The sequence below is a fragment of the Vulpes vulpes genome, chromosome 3 (genome assembly GCF_048418805.1).
Source record: "Vulpes vulpes isolate BD-2025 chromosome 3, VulVul3, whole genome shotgun sequence".
NCBI lineage: Eukaryota > Metazoa > Chordata > Mammalia > Carnivora > Canidae > Vulpes > Vulpes vulpes.
The window spans coordinates 18,251,742-18,267,036 of NC_132782.1; the positions used below are offsets into that span (position 1 = coordinate 18,251,742).

Here is a 15,295-nt window from a genome sequence, read left to right on the forward strand (position 1 = left end):
TCTCTAAGAGACACACTTAAGATTCAAAGACACAGGTTGAAAGTAAGGGGATGGAAAAAGACATATCATGCAAAAAATAACAATGAGAAAATTGAAGTAACTATATTAATTTCAGACAAAATAGACTTAAGAGAAAAATATTATTAGAGATGAATAGGGTCATTTCATAAATGATAAAAGGACTAATACATTAGGAAGATATAGCAATTGTAAAGGTATACATACCTAATAACAGGTACTCAAAGTACATAAAGCAAAAACTGACAGAATTTAAAGGATAAATAGGCAATTCAACAGTACTTGATTTTTAGTTCTCTATTCTCAGTAATTGATAGGACAGCTAGACAGAAAATCAAGTATATAGAAGACTTGACAAAAAAATCAAGTCTACCTAACTCACCAGACATAGAATATACCACCCAATAAAAAATACATATTCTTTTCAAGTACACATCCAATATTCCCCAGAATAGAGTATAAGTTAGGCTATGAAATACATCTTGATACATCTGAAACGTTTGTTCTCCATCTACAGTAAAATTAAGTTAGAAGTCAACACCAGAAAGAAATCTGAAAAATCCACCCCCCCAAATATTTGGAAATTAAACCATACATTTCTAAATACTCAGTGAGTCAAAGAAGAAATCACAATAGACTTTAAAATATTTTGGACAGAGGGAAATGAAAAATGCAAAATAAAATTATAGGAGACAGGTAAATACTTAGAAGGAAATTTACAACTTTAAACATCAGTGTCAAAAAAAGAAATCTAGGGGTGCCTGGGTGGCTCAGTGGTTGAGCATCTGCCTTGGCTCAGGTCTGATCCCGGGTTCCTGGGATCAAGTACTGCATCAGGCTCCAAGCACAGAGCCTGCTTCTCCCTTTGCCTATGTCTCTGCCTCTCTCTCTCTTTGTATCTCATGAATAAATAAATCAAATATTTTTTAAATTTTTTTGATAGATAAAATATTTTAAAAAGAGAAAGAAATCTAAGTTTCAACCTTAAGAAACTACAAAAAACAATCGAATAAACACAAAGCAAGCCAAAGAAAGGAAATAATTTTTTTTAATTTTTATTTATTTATGATAGTCACACAGAGAGAGAGAGAGGCAGAGACACAGGCAGAGGGAGAAGCAGGCTCCATGCACCAGGAGCCCGACGTGGGACTCGATCCCGGGTCTCCAGGATCGCACCCTGGGCCAAAGGCAGGCACCAAACCGCTGCGCCACCCAGGGATCCCAAGAAAGGAAATAATAAAGATGAGAGCAGAATATGATAAAATAGAAAACAGAAAAATAATAGAGAAAAATCAGTGAAACTAAAAATTTGGTCTTTGAAAAGATCAGTAAAACTTACAAATCTTTAGCTAGATTGACCAAGAGAAAAGAGAGAAGATACATATTAGCAAACTCAGAAATGAAGGAGAGGGCAGCACTATGGCCTCAACAGAATTTTAAAGGGATTATAAGGAAATGGTGTCATCAATTTTAAGCCACCAAATTAGGCAATTTAGATGCAATAAGCAAATTCCTTTAAAGATACAAAGTATCAAAACTGACTCAAGAAGAAACAGAAAATCTGAACAGACCTATAGAAAATAAAGAAATTGGAATTAGTAATTTAAAATATTTCCATAATGAAAAATCCAGACCCCAGATGATTGCACTGGTGAATTCTATCAAATGCTTATAAAAAACACCAATCCTTCCTGTATTCTTCAGAAAATAAAGGAGGGAGGAACACTTACTAACACATTCTATAAGGTCAGTATCATCCCAATACCAAAGCCAGGCAAAAACATAGTAAGAAAAGAAAACCATAGATCAATATCCCTCATGAACATAGATGTAAAAATTCTAAATTACATACAGAAGGTCTCCAAATTACAATGGTGCAATTTACAATTTTTTGACTGTATGTTAGTGTGAAAGCAATATGCATTCAGTTGAAACATAGTCTTCAGATTTTGAGTTTTGATCTTCTCTGGGGCTAATAGTAAAATGGTACTGTGTTCTCTTGTGATGTTGGGCAGCAGCAGCAACGAGCCACAGCTCTCAGTTTTGCCCAACTATAAGCTCATCTAAGTGTTCTGAGCACTTAGTTTAAGGTAGGCTAGGCCAAGCTATGATGTTTGATAGGTTAGGTGTACTAAATGCATTTTCTTTTTTTTTTTTTTTTTTAAGATTTTATTTATTTGAGGGGGAGGGGCAGAGAGAGAGGGAGAGAGAGAGAAAGAGAAAATCCTCAAGCAGACTCCTCACTGAATACAGAGCCCAATGCAAGCCCTCTCCCCGAACCCCAAGACCATGACCTAAGCTGAAACCAAGAGTCAGATCCCCAACCAACTGCACCATCCAGGTGTCTCTAAATGCATTTTTCAACTTAACCATATCTTCAACTTATGATGGGCTTACTGAGATGTAACCCCATTGTAAGTCAAGGAAGATCTGTATTAGCAAACTGAATCCAGCCACCTGTACAAAGGATTATATACCATTACCAAACGGACTTTATACTAAAAATGCAAGGTTGGCCTAACATCTGAAATCAATTAATGTAAGGTATTATACTACATAACAGAATGAAAAGACAAAATTTTTTTGCATAGTACAGTACCCATTTAGCATAAGAAATTTCAGTAGACTAGGAACAGAAGGGAATTTTCTCAACCTGATAAATAGCATCTACAAAAACCCATAGCTAATGTCATATGTAATGGTGAAATTGAATGTTCTTCTCCTAAGAGTTTCCTAAGAAACTCCTGAGAGTTTCTGCTCTTGCTAGCTCTATTCAACATTATATTGGAGGTTCTAGTCAGTACAATTAGACAAAAAAAATTAGACAAAATAATAAATAAAAGGAGTTCATGCTGGAAAGGAAGAAATAAAACTGTCTAATATGACATGATCCTGTATGTAGAAAATCCACAAAAGACTATTAAAGCTATATTTAGCAAGGTCACAAGGATCTAAGACCAACAGTCAAAAATTGTATTTCTATTGTATTTCTATATACTGAGAATGAACAGTCTAAAAATGAAATCAAGAAACACTTTCATTTGAGGCATGTGGCTGGCTCAGTCAGTAGAGCATGTGACTCTTGATCTTGGGGTTGTGAGTTTGAGCCCCATGTTGGACAGAGAAGTTACTTAGAAATAAAATCTTTTAAAAAAATTCACTCAGTAGTTTCAAAAAGAATAAAATAGTTGAGTATAAATTTAATAAAGAAGTGTAAGACTTTTATCATGAAAAGTATAAAACATGGCTGAGAGAAACTATAGATCTAAATAATATGGAGAAACCTTACATGTTCATGGTTTGGAAGATTCATTATGGTCAAGATGGCAGTTCTCCCCAAATTGATTTATAATTCAAAACAATTTCTATCTAAACCCCAGCAGGTTTTTTTTAAAATAAGAAACTATGAGGTGATCCTAAAATTCAGAAAGGAATGCAAAAGAGTTAGAATTTTAAAAGGACTGAGGTTGAAGACTTAGACTATCTCATCTCAATCCTTATTATAAATCTGTAGTAATCAGCAATATTGTGCCTAAGGACAGGCATGTGGCCAGTGGAACAAAAGTAAGAATGTAGTAGAAAAAAATCTTACACTGACTTATAATTGATTTTCAGCAAAAGTGCCAAGAAAATTCAATGGGATAGTCTTTTCAACAAATTGTGCTGGGACAATTAGAAATCCACATGCAAAAAAATTATCTTAAATCCTCACCTTAAATCACACACAAAAAATAGGTTATAGACCCAACATGAGTAATAGACCTAAGTGTGAAAGCTAAAACTGTAGAACTCGCAGAAGAAAAATAGGAGAAAATCTTCCTACTTTTGAGTAAGGCAGAGAGTTCTTAGATACGACACCAAAAGCACGATCTGTAAAGGAGAAAATGAGGAATTTGACTTCATCAAAATTAAGAATTTCTGGTCTTTGAAAGATACTGTTTAGAGAATGAAAAGACAAGTTCCAGGGGCAGCCCGGGTGGGTGGCTCAGCAGTTTAGCGCTGCCTTCAGCTCAGGGCCTGATCCTGGAGACCCGGGATCAAGTCCCATGTCGGGCTCCCTGCATGGAGCCTGCTTCTCCCTCTGCCTGTGTTTCTGCCTCTCTCTCTCTCTCTCTCTCTCTCTCTCTCTCTCATGAATAAATAAAATCTAAAAAAAAAAAGACAAGTTCCAGACTGGGAGAAAATGCTTACAAATCATAAATCTGATAAGGACCAGCTTCCAGAATAAACCAAGAACTCCTACAATTCAGTATTAATAAAACAACCAAATTTTAAAGCGGGCAAACTATTTAAATAAATATTTTGCCTTAAAAAAAAAACATTTCGCCTAAGAGTGTGTGTGTATATATATATACTTGGAGCTCATAGGCACGTGAACAGATGTTCAGTTTCATTGGTCACTAGGAAAGCGCGGTTAACAATGAGAGATGCTGCTAGAACTATGCTCACTGAAACGACTGTGACTAAGAACATGTTGGCAACCACATGTTGGCAAGGATGGGAAGAAACCGAAACCCTCCCAGAGTGCTAGTGGGAGTATACAATGGGATGGCCTCTTTGAAAAGCAGTTTGACAATTTCTTAGAAAGTTAAACATGAACTTACTATATGTCCCAGCAGTTCCACGTCTAGGAATCTACCCAAGAGAAATGAAAACCTATTTCTACACAAAGGAGTGTCACCAGCGTTCATAGGACATACTCAGGAACAGCCCAAATGTCTATTGACTGGTGAATGAATGAAATAACTATGGTAAATCCACACAATGGACTATTATTCCGCAATAAAAAGGATGGAAGTAGTGATACATGCTATGGCACGAATGAGCCTGAATCATCATGTGAAGAGAAAGAGGTCAGACACAAAAGGCCACATGTTGTATGATTCCATTTCTATGAATATCCAGAAAAGTTACATTTGTAGAGTCAGAAATCAGATTGCAGGGCTGGGGTTGAGAGTGGGGCTTCACTGCACATGGGCACAAGGGAACCGTTCGGAATGGTGGAAAGGTTCTAAAATTGGATTGTCGTGGTGGTTGCCCAGCTCTGTCTCCTGACAATCATCCAATCGTACGCTGACGGGAGGTGAATTTTTTGGTATGTAATTTACATCTCAAAGCCATTTTTAAAGGTTTCTTCACACTTTCTTGTGGGTTTTCTGTGTGTGTGCTTAAGTTTTGAGGGCTCTTCTAAAAGTCCTGATGCATAAGGATTGATTTACCTTCTCACAGAAGTGCTCTGACTTGTGTATTTAATCTTCTCTACCTCATTAGAATGACAGTTTTGAAAGAAATACCTATGTACCTGCCTGCCTTCGTTTCGGATGCATTCTTCAACGCCTCACTGTGTGTGTCAGTTCCATCCAGATGGCCTTTGAACTCAACCTCAGTTGAAGTTTTACCTTTCATTTCTTATTGTGTTTTTTGTTTGTTTTTTTCATTTGGGTATAGTTGACATATATTAGTTTCAGGTGTACACAGAGTCTTATTTCTGAAATGCATGTTGGTTTTAATTGTATGCTTATCTTTTCCTTTGAAACTAGAATATGCTTCTCTGGGATCACTCTATGATTACATTAATAGTAACAGAAGTGAAGAGATGGACATGGATCACATTATGACCTGGGCCACTGATGTAGCCAAAGGTAATAAAACTTCTTGTATTCTTACAGAATTGGTGGGGCATGTCTTCCCATGGTGACACGGTGACTTAAGGTATAAGATTTGTTAGGTGTTCCTTTCTCAGATTACTGACAGCAAGAATTCTGCAACTGTCTGTTCAGATGTTTTATTTTTATTTTATTTCCAGTATAGTTATGTAACATATGGTGTGACTTCCTTTCAGGTGTACAATATAGTGATTTAACAATTCTGCATATTAGTCCTCATTACGACAAGTGCACTCCTTAATCCCCGTCACCTATTTCACCCATTTCACCCATCCCCACCCACCTCACTCTCTGGTAGCCATCTGTTCGCTATAGTATTTAGAGTCTGATTTTTGGTTTGTCTTTCTTTGGTTTTGGTTTTTGTATAGATATTCTAAGTCACTATCTTTCCACTCCTGTATTCCTTTCTCTCTTTACTTTATTTCTTTCCCTAAAACTAAGTTCTAACGAAATCAGTAACTCCAGAGCAGCCATTTCTTGCCACATTTCGTGACTTTGTAATTGACCAGCTTACTTGACACAGTAAATGGAAAGCTCGTAACTCTGTTGTTCCACAAGTCTCCACTTAGACTCAGTATCCAGAAAACGTGATTTATTGTAGGATTAGTTCTACTCATTTTGTGTACATAATAATATGCTAAAAATAGTAACCACGTTCAAAAAAAAGTCTTATTTGTCCTGGCATGTGAAAGCAATTCAGATTTTATTTTATATTTAATGTAAACTTGGAAATCACCCTTAGAAATGAAAGATCTTTAATATGCAAAACCCCTAAACAAGGTGCCCAGTTCTTTTTCCCTCATAAATTCCTAATGCTTTCTAAAGCAATTTAAATTCCATTTATTTTTATCTCTCCTTTTTTTTTTTTCCATTTTCCTAACTGAAGGTTTCTGAGTTTTATTTATAACTGTCAAAGTTGCTTTGGAAACAACCTAATCTAAATAATGAACACTGATAGTTACATTTGTATTCTAGCAACCCCTAGAAAGTGTGTCCAAATTTTACCAGGGAGATTCACTCCTTTGCATTTTGCTACTTCAATCTCTACAGGCATCTCTTTACAAAGAAATCAAAAGATATTGAGCACTTAGTATGGAGAGTAACTCATGCTTGGCTTTCACTGGGAAGTCATACAGTGATATCCAAAAGTAACAGTCTTTCCTTTGGGGAATTTTCTTGTCAGTTTTAAGTTTCATCAACACCTGCCAAATCCTTCAAATAGGGAAAGTGAAAAAAAAAATTTTTTTTTTAAATTTCATGCAAAATGCTGCTGCTGAACGATACTTCATTACCTTATAAGAATAATAAGCTCTATGTTTGGGATGGTGTACTTAAGGCTTTGGCTGTGTTAATTAACTTAATTGTGTATTCATGCATCAGGCATTTCAAATCAGCCTTGAATTTTCACATTCTTCAAGACGTTTTCATGTAACATCATAGTCACTTCTGCATATGTCAATAGTACACAGGAACCACCTGTTTGCAAGCTGGGTGATGTGTTATTACTGGGAGCCACCTGAAGCATTGTGGAAATACGCTCCCATAAATATAAATGTATATCCAAACAGCCTGTGCCTTAAAGCACTTCACCTTATAGACATTTGCATTTAGGGTGCTCAGCCAATTACACCCATGTTATTATCTAATGACACTTAGGATGGATAGACAGCAAACAAATCAAGTGACATCCGTCACTCAGCCTCCTGCTGTGCTGATGCTCCTGAACCTTCTGTGTCCCCCCACCCCCCGCCGCCCCAACCCTGCAAACTTGTCCCTCCAGGCCCTTCCCCAGCACAGTCACTGTCTGTTGGCTCCAGATCAGCCCAGTTATTCCCGGGGTTTCTCAAAACCGCTGGCACTGCGTATCAGGACAAAGGAGAGAGAGGACGGGGCTAATTAAGTGGCAGGCTAGTAGGCGAGGTAGGGTAGGGCTGGAGGGAATGAGAGTGGACTGGGGGCTGGGGGCCAAACTGCAGCCCAATAAGATCGCCTTTTTGTGGCTGGTGAGTTGCTCCTAAAGGTGGGTTCGCATGTGTTTGGCCTCAGGTGAGAAGAGTGATGCAGAGAAGAGACTTATTTATTTATAGTCACAAATCCTACTTAATATTTAAAATGGCCAGTTAAAGGAGGAAGAAATCAGTGCTTGCAGATCGACTTCAACTCTCTCTGGTTAAAAGCCACGCACAGGACTTGGAGATTAAATAGGGAGCTTCATTGGTGTCGATTCTGTTTCAGATTCAGCCCCGTACCTTTCATGTGACCATGATCGAAGACACTGAAGCAACAAGATGTTGAGAAATCAAAGAATGAATAATTCATTTCAAATAAGAGTTGATTCATGCATTTTGAAGTAGGCATTGCTTAACATCACTGCTGAGAGAAGCCCTCCTCAAAGCCTCTCTTCTTTCTGGGTAGGAAGGGATGCGGAGGGCAGCCAGGAGGGCAGCCAGCGAGTTCATCTGCAAGCCCCTCCCTGGTGTGTAAGGAGGGCAGTTAAAGCGGGTCAAAGGGATCCAGTAGCAGAGTGGTCCTCACTCATTCCAGATCTCCCCTGAAGGACACCAGTCAGATCTTTTTTAGGAACCCTGAATCTTAAAACTGATGATTTTTTTTAGGTCTCTACATTATTTGAAATAAAATTAATTCGGAATTATGGATGGCTCTATAAAAACAAATAGGCGTTTCTGTGATTGTGCTTACCACTGTGCTTATGCACACTAAATATTTTAGAAATTATACTAAAAATGTCAAATATTCTATAAATTATACTAAAATCTCTAAAAAACATGCACGACTAATTTACAGTATTTTTTCTCATAATATCTGCCATAAGGAAGAAAATACCTATACTTAAAGCTTTTTGTACCTGAGTGGTGTTTTTGGAAATCTTTACATGTCGGCCAGTGTAGATACTATCTAGCCCTGCCTCTAGTGGTAATTAAACAGATTTTACCTGAATTTGGTTCTTAAAGCAAGAAAGGGGTAACTATGAAATTCAGTCCTAAAATCATGAAAAGTTATCCAAGTGGTAGCTATTGAATTTTCAGTGTGTAGAATGCAGAACTTCACGTTAGAAGAATGCTCTTCTGTCTTCTAGTTATATCTTGTTTAAACGCTTAAAATACTGATAACTTTTTTCAACTTGACTCTTCTCAGTAATATCTTTGTATCACAGGAGTTTAAATTTTTGAATTTTCTTTGTTCTTGCATGACCTTCAATATCTAATCAGAATGGTAGAAAAATAATTATTTTTAAAATTCACCTTTATAAAATTGAAATTTTCTGTACTTAAAGAACCAAAGCCTACTTATTACATGTAATGGATATTCATTAACAAAAGGAGCTTAGGGATCCCTGGGTGGTGCAGTGGTTTGGCGCCTTTGGCCCAGGGCACAATCCTGGAGATCCAGGATCGAATCCCACATTGGGCTCCCGGTGCATGGAGCCTGCTGCTTCTCCCTCTGCCTATGTCTCTGCCTCTCTCTCTCTCTATCTCTCATGAATAAGTAAATAAAATCTTAAAAAAAAAAGAAAAAGAAAAAAGAAAACATTCTTGGATCAAAGCTTTGATATATAAAATCCGTTAAAAATGCTTCAGTGGGATCCCTGGTGGCGCAGCGGTTTGGCGCCTGCCTTTGGCCCGGGGCGCGATCCTGGAGACCCGGGATCGAATCCCATGTCGGGCTCCTGGTGCATGGAGCCTGCTTCTCCCTCTGCCTGTGTCTCTGCCTCTCTCTCTCTCTCACTGTGTGCCTATCATAAATAAATAAAAATTTAAAAAATATATATTTAAAAAAAAAAGAGCTTGAGAAGGGAAGGGAAATACTATATTTCAGTAGAAAATGTTCTTTTTCTGTATTCTAAGGGGGTAGACAATACATAAATACAGAAAAAGAGTCAAATACTAAGAGGATCACTGTGAAATGTGTGTCTTTTAAAGTATAATTTTTAAAAAGTATAGTATTTTATTCAAAATAATGAAATTGTACATTCTATATATTCAATTTACTGAAGTAACTTGATTTACATTCTGAGTATGTTGGAGAGAATTTTAGAGTGTACTTAAATATAGACTATCCCAAAGATTCATCCTTGTAAAAGGAGTATTTTGTAACTATTGTAAATTTTTCTGAGGGTCCTAGAATCCTTCACCAACTACAACTAATGAATCCAACCAGATTTCCCCACCCATCCCCCAGCCCCACTCCCAGGGTCTTACTGGACTGAGTGCGGAGAAAATAAACCAGGCTGCAGCTGGGTAGCTGCAGACATCCAAATGAAAGCTGAAAGCCTCGGTCGGAACTCTGGCTGAACTAGAAGGCAACTGGTAGTGGAATACCTCAGTCATTGGAGCACTTCTTCCAGTTGTAACTGTGCTATTTTTGTGCAGACTCCAGAAAATCAAGGTGTCCTTATTAGGTATTGTAATAGCTTTACCCACAATCAAATTCCAACGTTAAGAGATTAAAGCACATAAATTTTCCTTAGCATATAAATTTTCCTAATGCAGACAGATCCTATCTCTATCTCATCCATCATGTAAGAACAGAACACATGAATTTAGTTCCTGCTATTGAGTCCTCTGCAAAAATATGAAAGGTAATACTGATGTTTTAAAATAGAAAGTTAATACTAATGCAGTGTTGGAAAATGATATTAAAGCTTTTCTTCCTTCTTGTATGAAAAGGAATGCACTATTTACATATGGAGGCTCCTGTCAAGGTGATTCACAGAGATCTCAAGTCAAGAAATGGTAATGTAGTCCTGTGTTTTTATTTTACCTATTTTACTATGAAATATATACGCCTTGTTATAGAAATAGTTTTTCTAGATCTTTTCATGTTTTTCGTATCTTTTGTACTCTGATGTTTTGACTCATCACTGACACCAGGAAAATCTTTCCAGTGTTAATAAACATCAGAATTATTTATGTTATGCTTTAACTATTTATTTAACTATTTATTTAACTATTTAACTATTAATTATGTTATGCTTAATGCTTAATTTAATATATGCTGCACAATATTCCATTGTATCAATAGCATGGAGTGTGGACATCAGGGCCGTTTACATTTTTTTTTCTATGATAAAAAATGTTGAGCTCATGGGGATCCCTGGGTGGCTCAGCGGTTTGGCGCCTGCCTTTGGCCCAGGGCGCAATCCTGGATTCCCGGGATCGAGTCCCACGTCGGGCTCCCGGCATGGAGCCTGCTTCTCCCTCCTCCTGTGTCTCTGCCTCTCTCTCTCTGTCTATCACAAATAAATAAATAAATCTTTGGAAAAAAAATGTTGAGCTCAATACTTCTCAGTAAAAAATTTTAACATATCCTTAATTGTTTCTCTAGAATCATTTTCTGAAAGAGGTATCACTAGATCAAAGCATGTAGTCATATACTTCTGGTCTCCTATTTTTAGATAGTTCTCTGTACTGGCAGTTTTGAGTTTTGTTCTTGTTACTTCTGAATTATCTGGTGTAAACTTTTTTCATGTCCATCATATTACCTGGAGTAGTGCCCAAAAATGATCAACACATTTCAGAGTTTGGAAAGCAAAGGCTTTCTTTTTGTTCCTTCTCTTCTTCTGTACTCTCTAAAGTTTACTTATGATCCTACATTTTATAATTTGGGACGTGTGCATTTTAAAATGTCTCACAGGATTAGATGTTATTACCTTGCAGTAAGAAGGTAACAATGCGTCTTCTATTATGTCGCTTGAAAGTTAATGGACTAAGGCAGTGAGTGGGATTATTTAGCTGGCCCACACTGAAGTAAATGTTAGAGCTTGCTAACTTAAAAAAGAAAAATCTTGCTATCAGTTCATTTACATGCTTTACTTACATATATGCTTTCTAAGTGATTCTTCTAAGTAAAGAGGAGGAAAACTACTTATTTTTAAAAGATCTTTAGCTCACTGCAGTTAAAATGGGTGTGTCCTAAGAGTGTGATCCTTGCATTGGGTGGTCAGGTAAGTGGAGGAAGAGAAGCAGGGGATCAGCCAGCTGCCCTTGCTGGGACTCCAGGACTGTGAGATCTGTGAGGACGGACAAACGGAAGTCCCTGTCCGCTGCCACTCATCAATAGTCCGGGTTGGACCACCAGCTCGGCCCTGCCAGTCAGCTCTGGCAGACTGTTCTCTCCACTGTCTAGGTCATCACTTAGCCTTTGACTCCTCACAGACTTAAACTTCCTGGAGCTAAACACTTTTAAGAAGGGTCGGCTAACAGGAAATTGTTAGGAAATAATCTAGAATCTAGTAGGAAATCTTAGTCTTAGGACTGTAGATTTTTAGTTCATGCTCAGAATTTCAGTTTAGAAAGTTATTTGACTTCTCTTTTTTTGACTTCTCTTTTTAAAAGCAGTGTTTTATCAGTGTATCCTGAATATCTCATGAGATGAGAATGATTAAGTTACAGATTTATCTATGCTCATTATGAAAACTAATAATGATGGAGACTATCTGGATTTTCACAAGTTACTTGACAGGAAAACACACATTGAAAAAATAATGACCTTTTAGCAGTTTTTTTCTGAAATGGAATAACAAGACTCTATTTTCCATGTTCGACGTTTTTATGTTGGTTTTTTTTTAAATGGAACACTTGTTTAATCATATTTTTAAAAATTTATTTAAATTCAATTTGCCAACATATAGTATAACACCCATTGCTCATCCCATCAAGTCACTTGTCAATCTTTTAATGAGAAAAAAGTAGAGGTATTTTAAAAGGTAACTGATTATGCTATTAACAATATTATATTTTCATTTGAAAAAATTTATAGTTCATGTATAAATCACATTTACACTTAGGCTATTTCATGCATTATTTCCCCATTTAGCAAGGTCATTAGTAACAGCTTAGTAAGAAATGATCAGCTACTGTGTTCAGGATGCTGTGAGCTTACATAAGAAATGCCAGGGGTACCTGGGCCGCTCAATCAGTTGCTTCCGACTCTTGATTTCTGCTCAGGTCATGATCTCAGGGTTGTGAGATGGAGCCCTGTGTCGGGCTCCATGCTCAGTGCAGAATCTGCTGGAGATTCTCTCTTTCCCTCTGACCCTCCCCCTGCTCCCTCCGTCTCCCTCCCTCTCTCTAAAATAAATGAATAAAATATTTAATTTTAATAAAAAAAATGGAAGAAATGCCAAAACAGTTCTTCAAGGTCTATCTTGGACCTCCTCGCCTCTTCTGCTCTTATTCACCCACTCCCATAAAAGCCCCATCTGCATATTAATACTCCCAAACAGACCTCTGCTTCGGAACCCCGTGTCTGTCTGCTGATTGGGAGAGGCCACATAGATATTTGTATGACCCTAAGGTTATCATGTTCACATTGATCTTTTCATTTCCTCTCTGCCCCTAAAAAATGAGTTCTGTATTCCTTTTCTCCATGAGTGGTAATACCAGTTGCCTAAGCCAGAGATGAGATCAAAAGGAACAATTTGATTGCAGAGCTCTTGTTCTAACCGTTGTGCTGTATTACCTCTTTATTTGATTTCATCCTTGAGAAATTCTTCATCCTCCCCCCCACCCTCTGTCTCATTATTCAAACTTAGTTGATTTGGCCTCCTAAGTGTTTCTTTTTCTTTCTTCTTTAAAAAGGTTTTAGTCATTTATTTGAGGGAGAGAATGAGAGACAGTGAGTATAAGCAGGGGAGCAGCAGAGGGAGAGGGAGACAGAGAGGGAGAAGCAGACTCCCCAGCAAGCTAGGAGCCTGATGTGGGGCTCGATCTCAGGACCCTGAGATCATGACCTGAGCTGAAGGCAGACACATAAGTGATTAAGCCACCCAGGGGCCCCCTCCCTGCCTATTTTTAAGGTTTTATTTATTTTAGAGAGAGAGAGGGAGCAGGATGAGGGGCAGAAGAAGAGGGGAAACAGAGTCCCCACTGAGAGTGGAGCCTGACACAGGGCTTGATCCCATGACCCATGAGATCACAACCCATGCAGTCACAGCTGAGCTGAAACCAAGAATCTAGTGCTCAACTGAGCCACCCAGGTGCCCCTGATTTGGCCTCCTAAGTGTTTCTTGATTCGGTCCACTTCTCTCCTGTTCTGTGCCACAGCCTTCGTGTGGGCATCGTCATGTCTCTCTCGGGCTACAGCCACTTGGGTGCATGGTGATCTCCTTGCCTCCAGTTCTGCTACTCTCTCATATGCTCTCCCCTCTGCACATCTGACCATTTCATTTCTCTGCTTAAAGTTGTTCATTGGACTTCCATTTCTCACAGAGGCTCTTCGGGACCAGGCCCCTGCCTTCCAAAATTGTGCGTGTTTCCCTCTGCTCCTGACCTTCTGCAGGGCACTTTTTTTCTGCCTAAAAAATGCTTTCCTCCTCCAGTGGTCCTCTGTCGGGTTCGTTCCAGCTTGTTCTTCGGGTCTTAGTGTGATCACCATTTTTTCCAGAAAACTCCTGATTCCAAGGCAATCTCTGCAACTCCCATCATAGAATTTATTCCATTTAATTATATATTTTTAAAAAATTAATGTTAATTCCAGTGTATTCACATACAGTATTATATTAGGTTCAGGTGTTATCCCACTTGGTTAATAGGCCTTGGTTTCATTAGACTGTAAGCTCCACAGGAGCATTGATAAGCCAGTGTTGCTCACCTTCCTCTTCCAGAACATAGTACATGGCCTTACCCATAGAGGTGCTCGGCAGATATTTGTTAAGTAAGTGAATATATGAATAAGTGAGCGAATCAATGTTGTCTCTGCCTATTGGAAGATTACTCTTCGATTGGAAGGAAAAAATATATACCACGAAGTAACAATGCTAGTGACCTCCTCAATATCATGCTGGCAGTCTAGTGGCAGACCCAAGGACAAATTTTGGTTCTCAGGGGTGCCTGGGTGGGTGGCTTAGTCAGTTAAGTGTCTGCCTTCGGCTCAGGTCATAATCTCAGGGTCCTAGGATCAAGTTCCACATCAGGCTCCCTGCTCAGCGGGGAGTCTGCTTCTCCCTCTCCTGCCCTTCTCCTCTGCTTGTGCTCTTTTTCTCTCTCTTTTAAATAACTCAATAAAATCTTTTTTAAAAATTTGGGTTTTTTTTACTACTAACATACGCCATTTTTATTGGACAGTATTACATTTATTTAAACAAATATTTCGAAAGCCTTTGAGTCAGCACTTCATGGAATTCCTTATTGCAAAATCTTCAATGCAGTAAATACTTCAGTTTTACCTTTCATATGTCATATGGAAGATAGAAGCTTATGGGGTTTTTTCAATCTGAGATGACTCAAATAAATTAGATGATTGTCACAATTTTTCTTCTTTTTTTTTTTTTAGTTGTTATAGCTGCTGATGGGGTATTGAAGGTAGGACTGCTTCTTTTAAATTTTTTCAAAAGTGGTTGTTAACTTCGGATATACAGTTTTGTGACTGATAATTCTATTATAAATCAGTAAGTAGAAGGTTGATCACTTGTTTTTTCCCTTTTCTCAGATATGTGATTTTGGTGCCTCTCGGTTCCATAACCATACAACACACATGTCCTTGGTTGGGACTTTCCCATGGATGGCTCCAGAAGTTATCCAAAGTCTCCCTGTGTCTGAAACTTGTGACACATATTCCTATGGTGTGGTGAGTTCATTTCTCTCTCTCTC

At 38.1% G+C, this 15,295-nt stretch overlaps 1 protein-coding gene across 4 annotated transcripts in view; it reads left to right on the top strand.

Annotated features, from left to right (window-relative positions):
* The window catches only part of MAP3K20 (mitogen-activated protein kinase kinase kinase 20), a 173,253-nt gene that overhangs the window by 85,144 nt on the left and 72,814 nt on the right, over window positions 1–15,295 (top strand). For all 4 annotated transcript variants that reach the window (XM_072751964.1, XM_072751963.1, XM_025994018.2 and 1 more), the window contains exons 4-7: window positions 5,559–5,660; window positions 10,373–10,438; window positions 14,979–15,007; window positions 15,135–15,272. In XM_072751964.1, coding sequence (XP_072608065.1) covers window positions 5,559–5,660; window positions 10,373–10,438; window positions 14,979–15,007; window positions 15,135–15,272 — 335 coding nt within the window. The remainder of the gene's footprint in view (window positions 1–5,558; window positions 5,661–10,372; window positions 10,439–14,978; window positions 15,008–15,134; window positions 15,273–15,295) is intronic.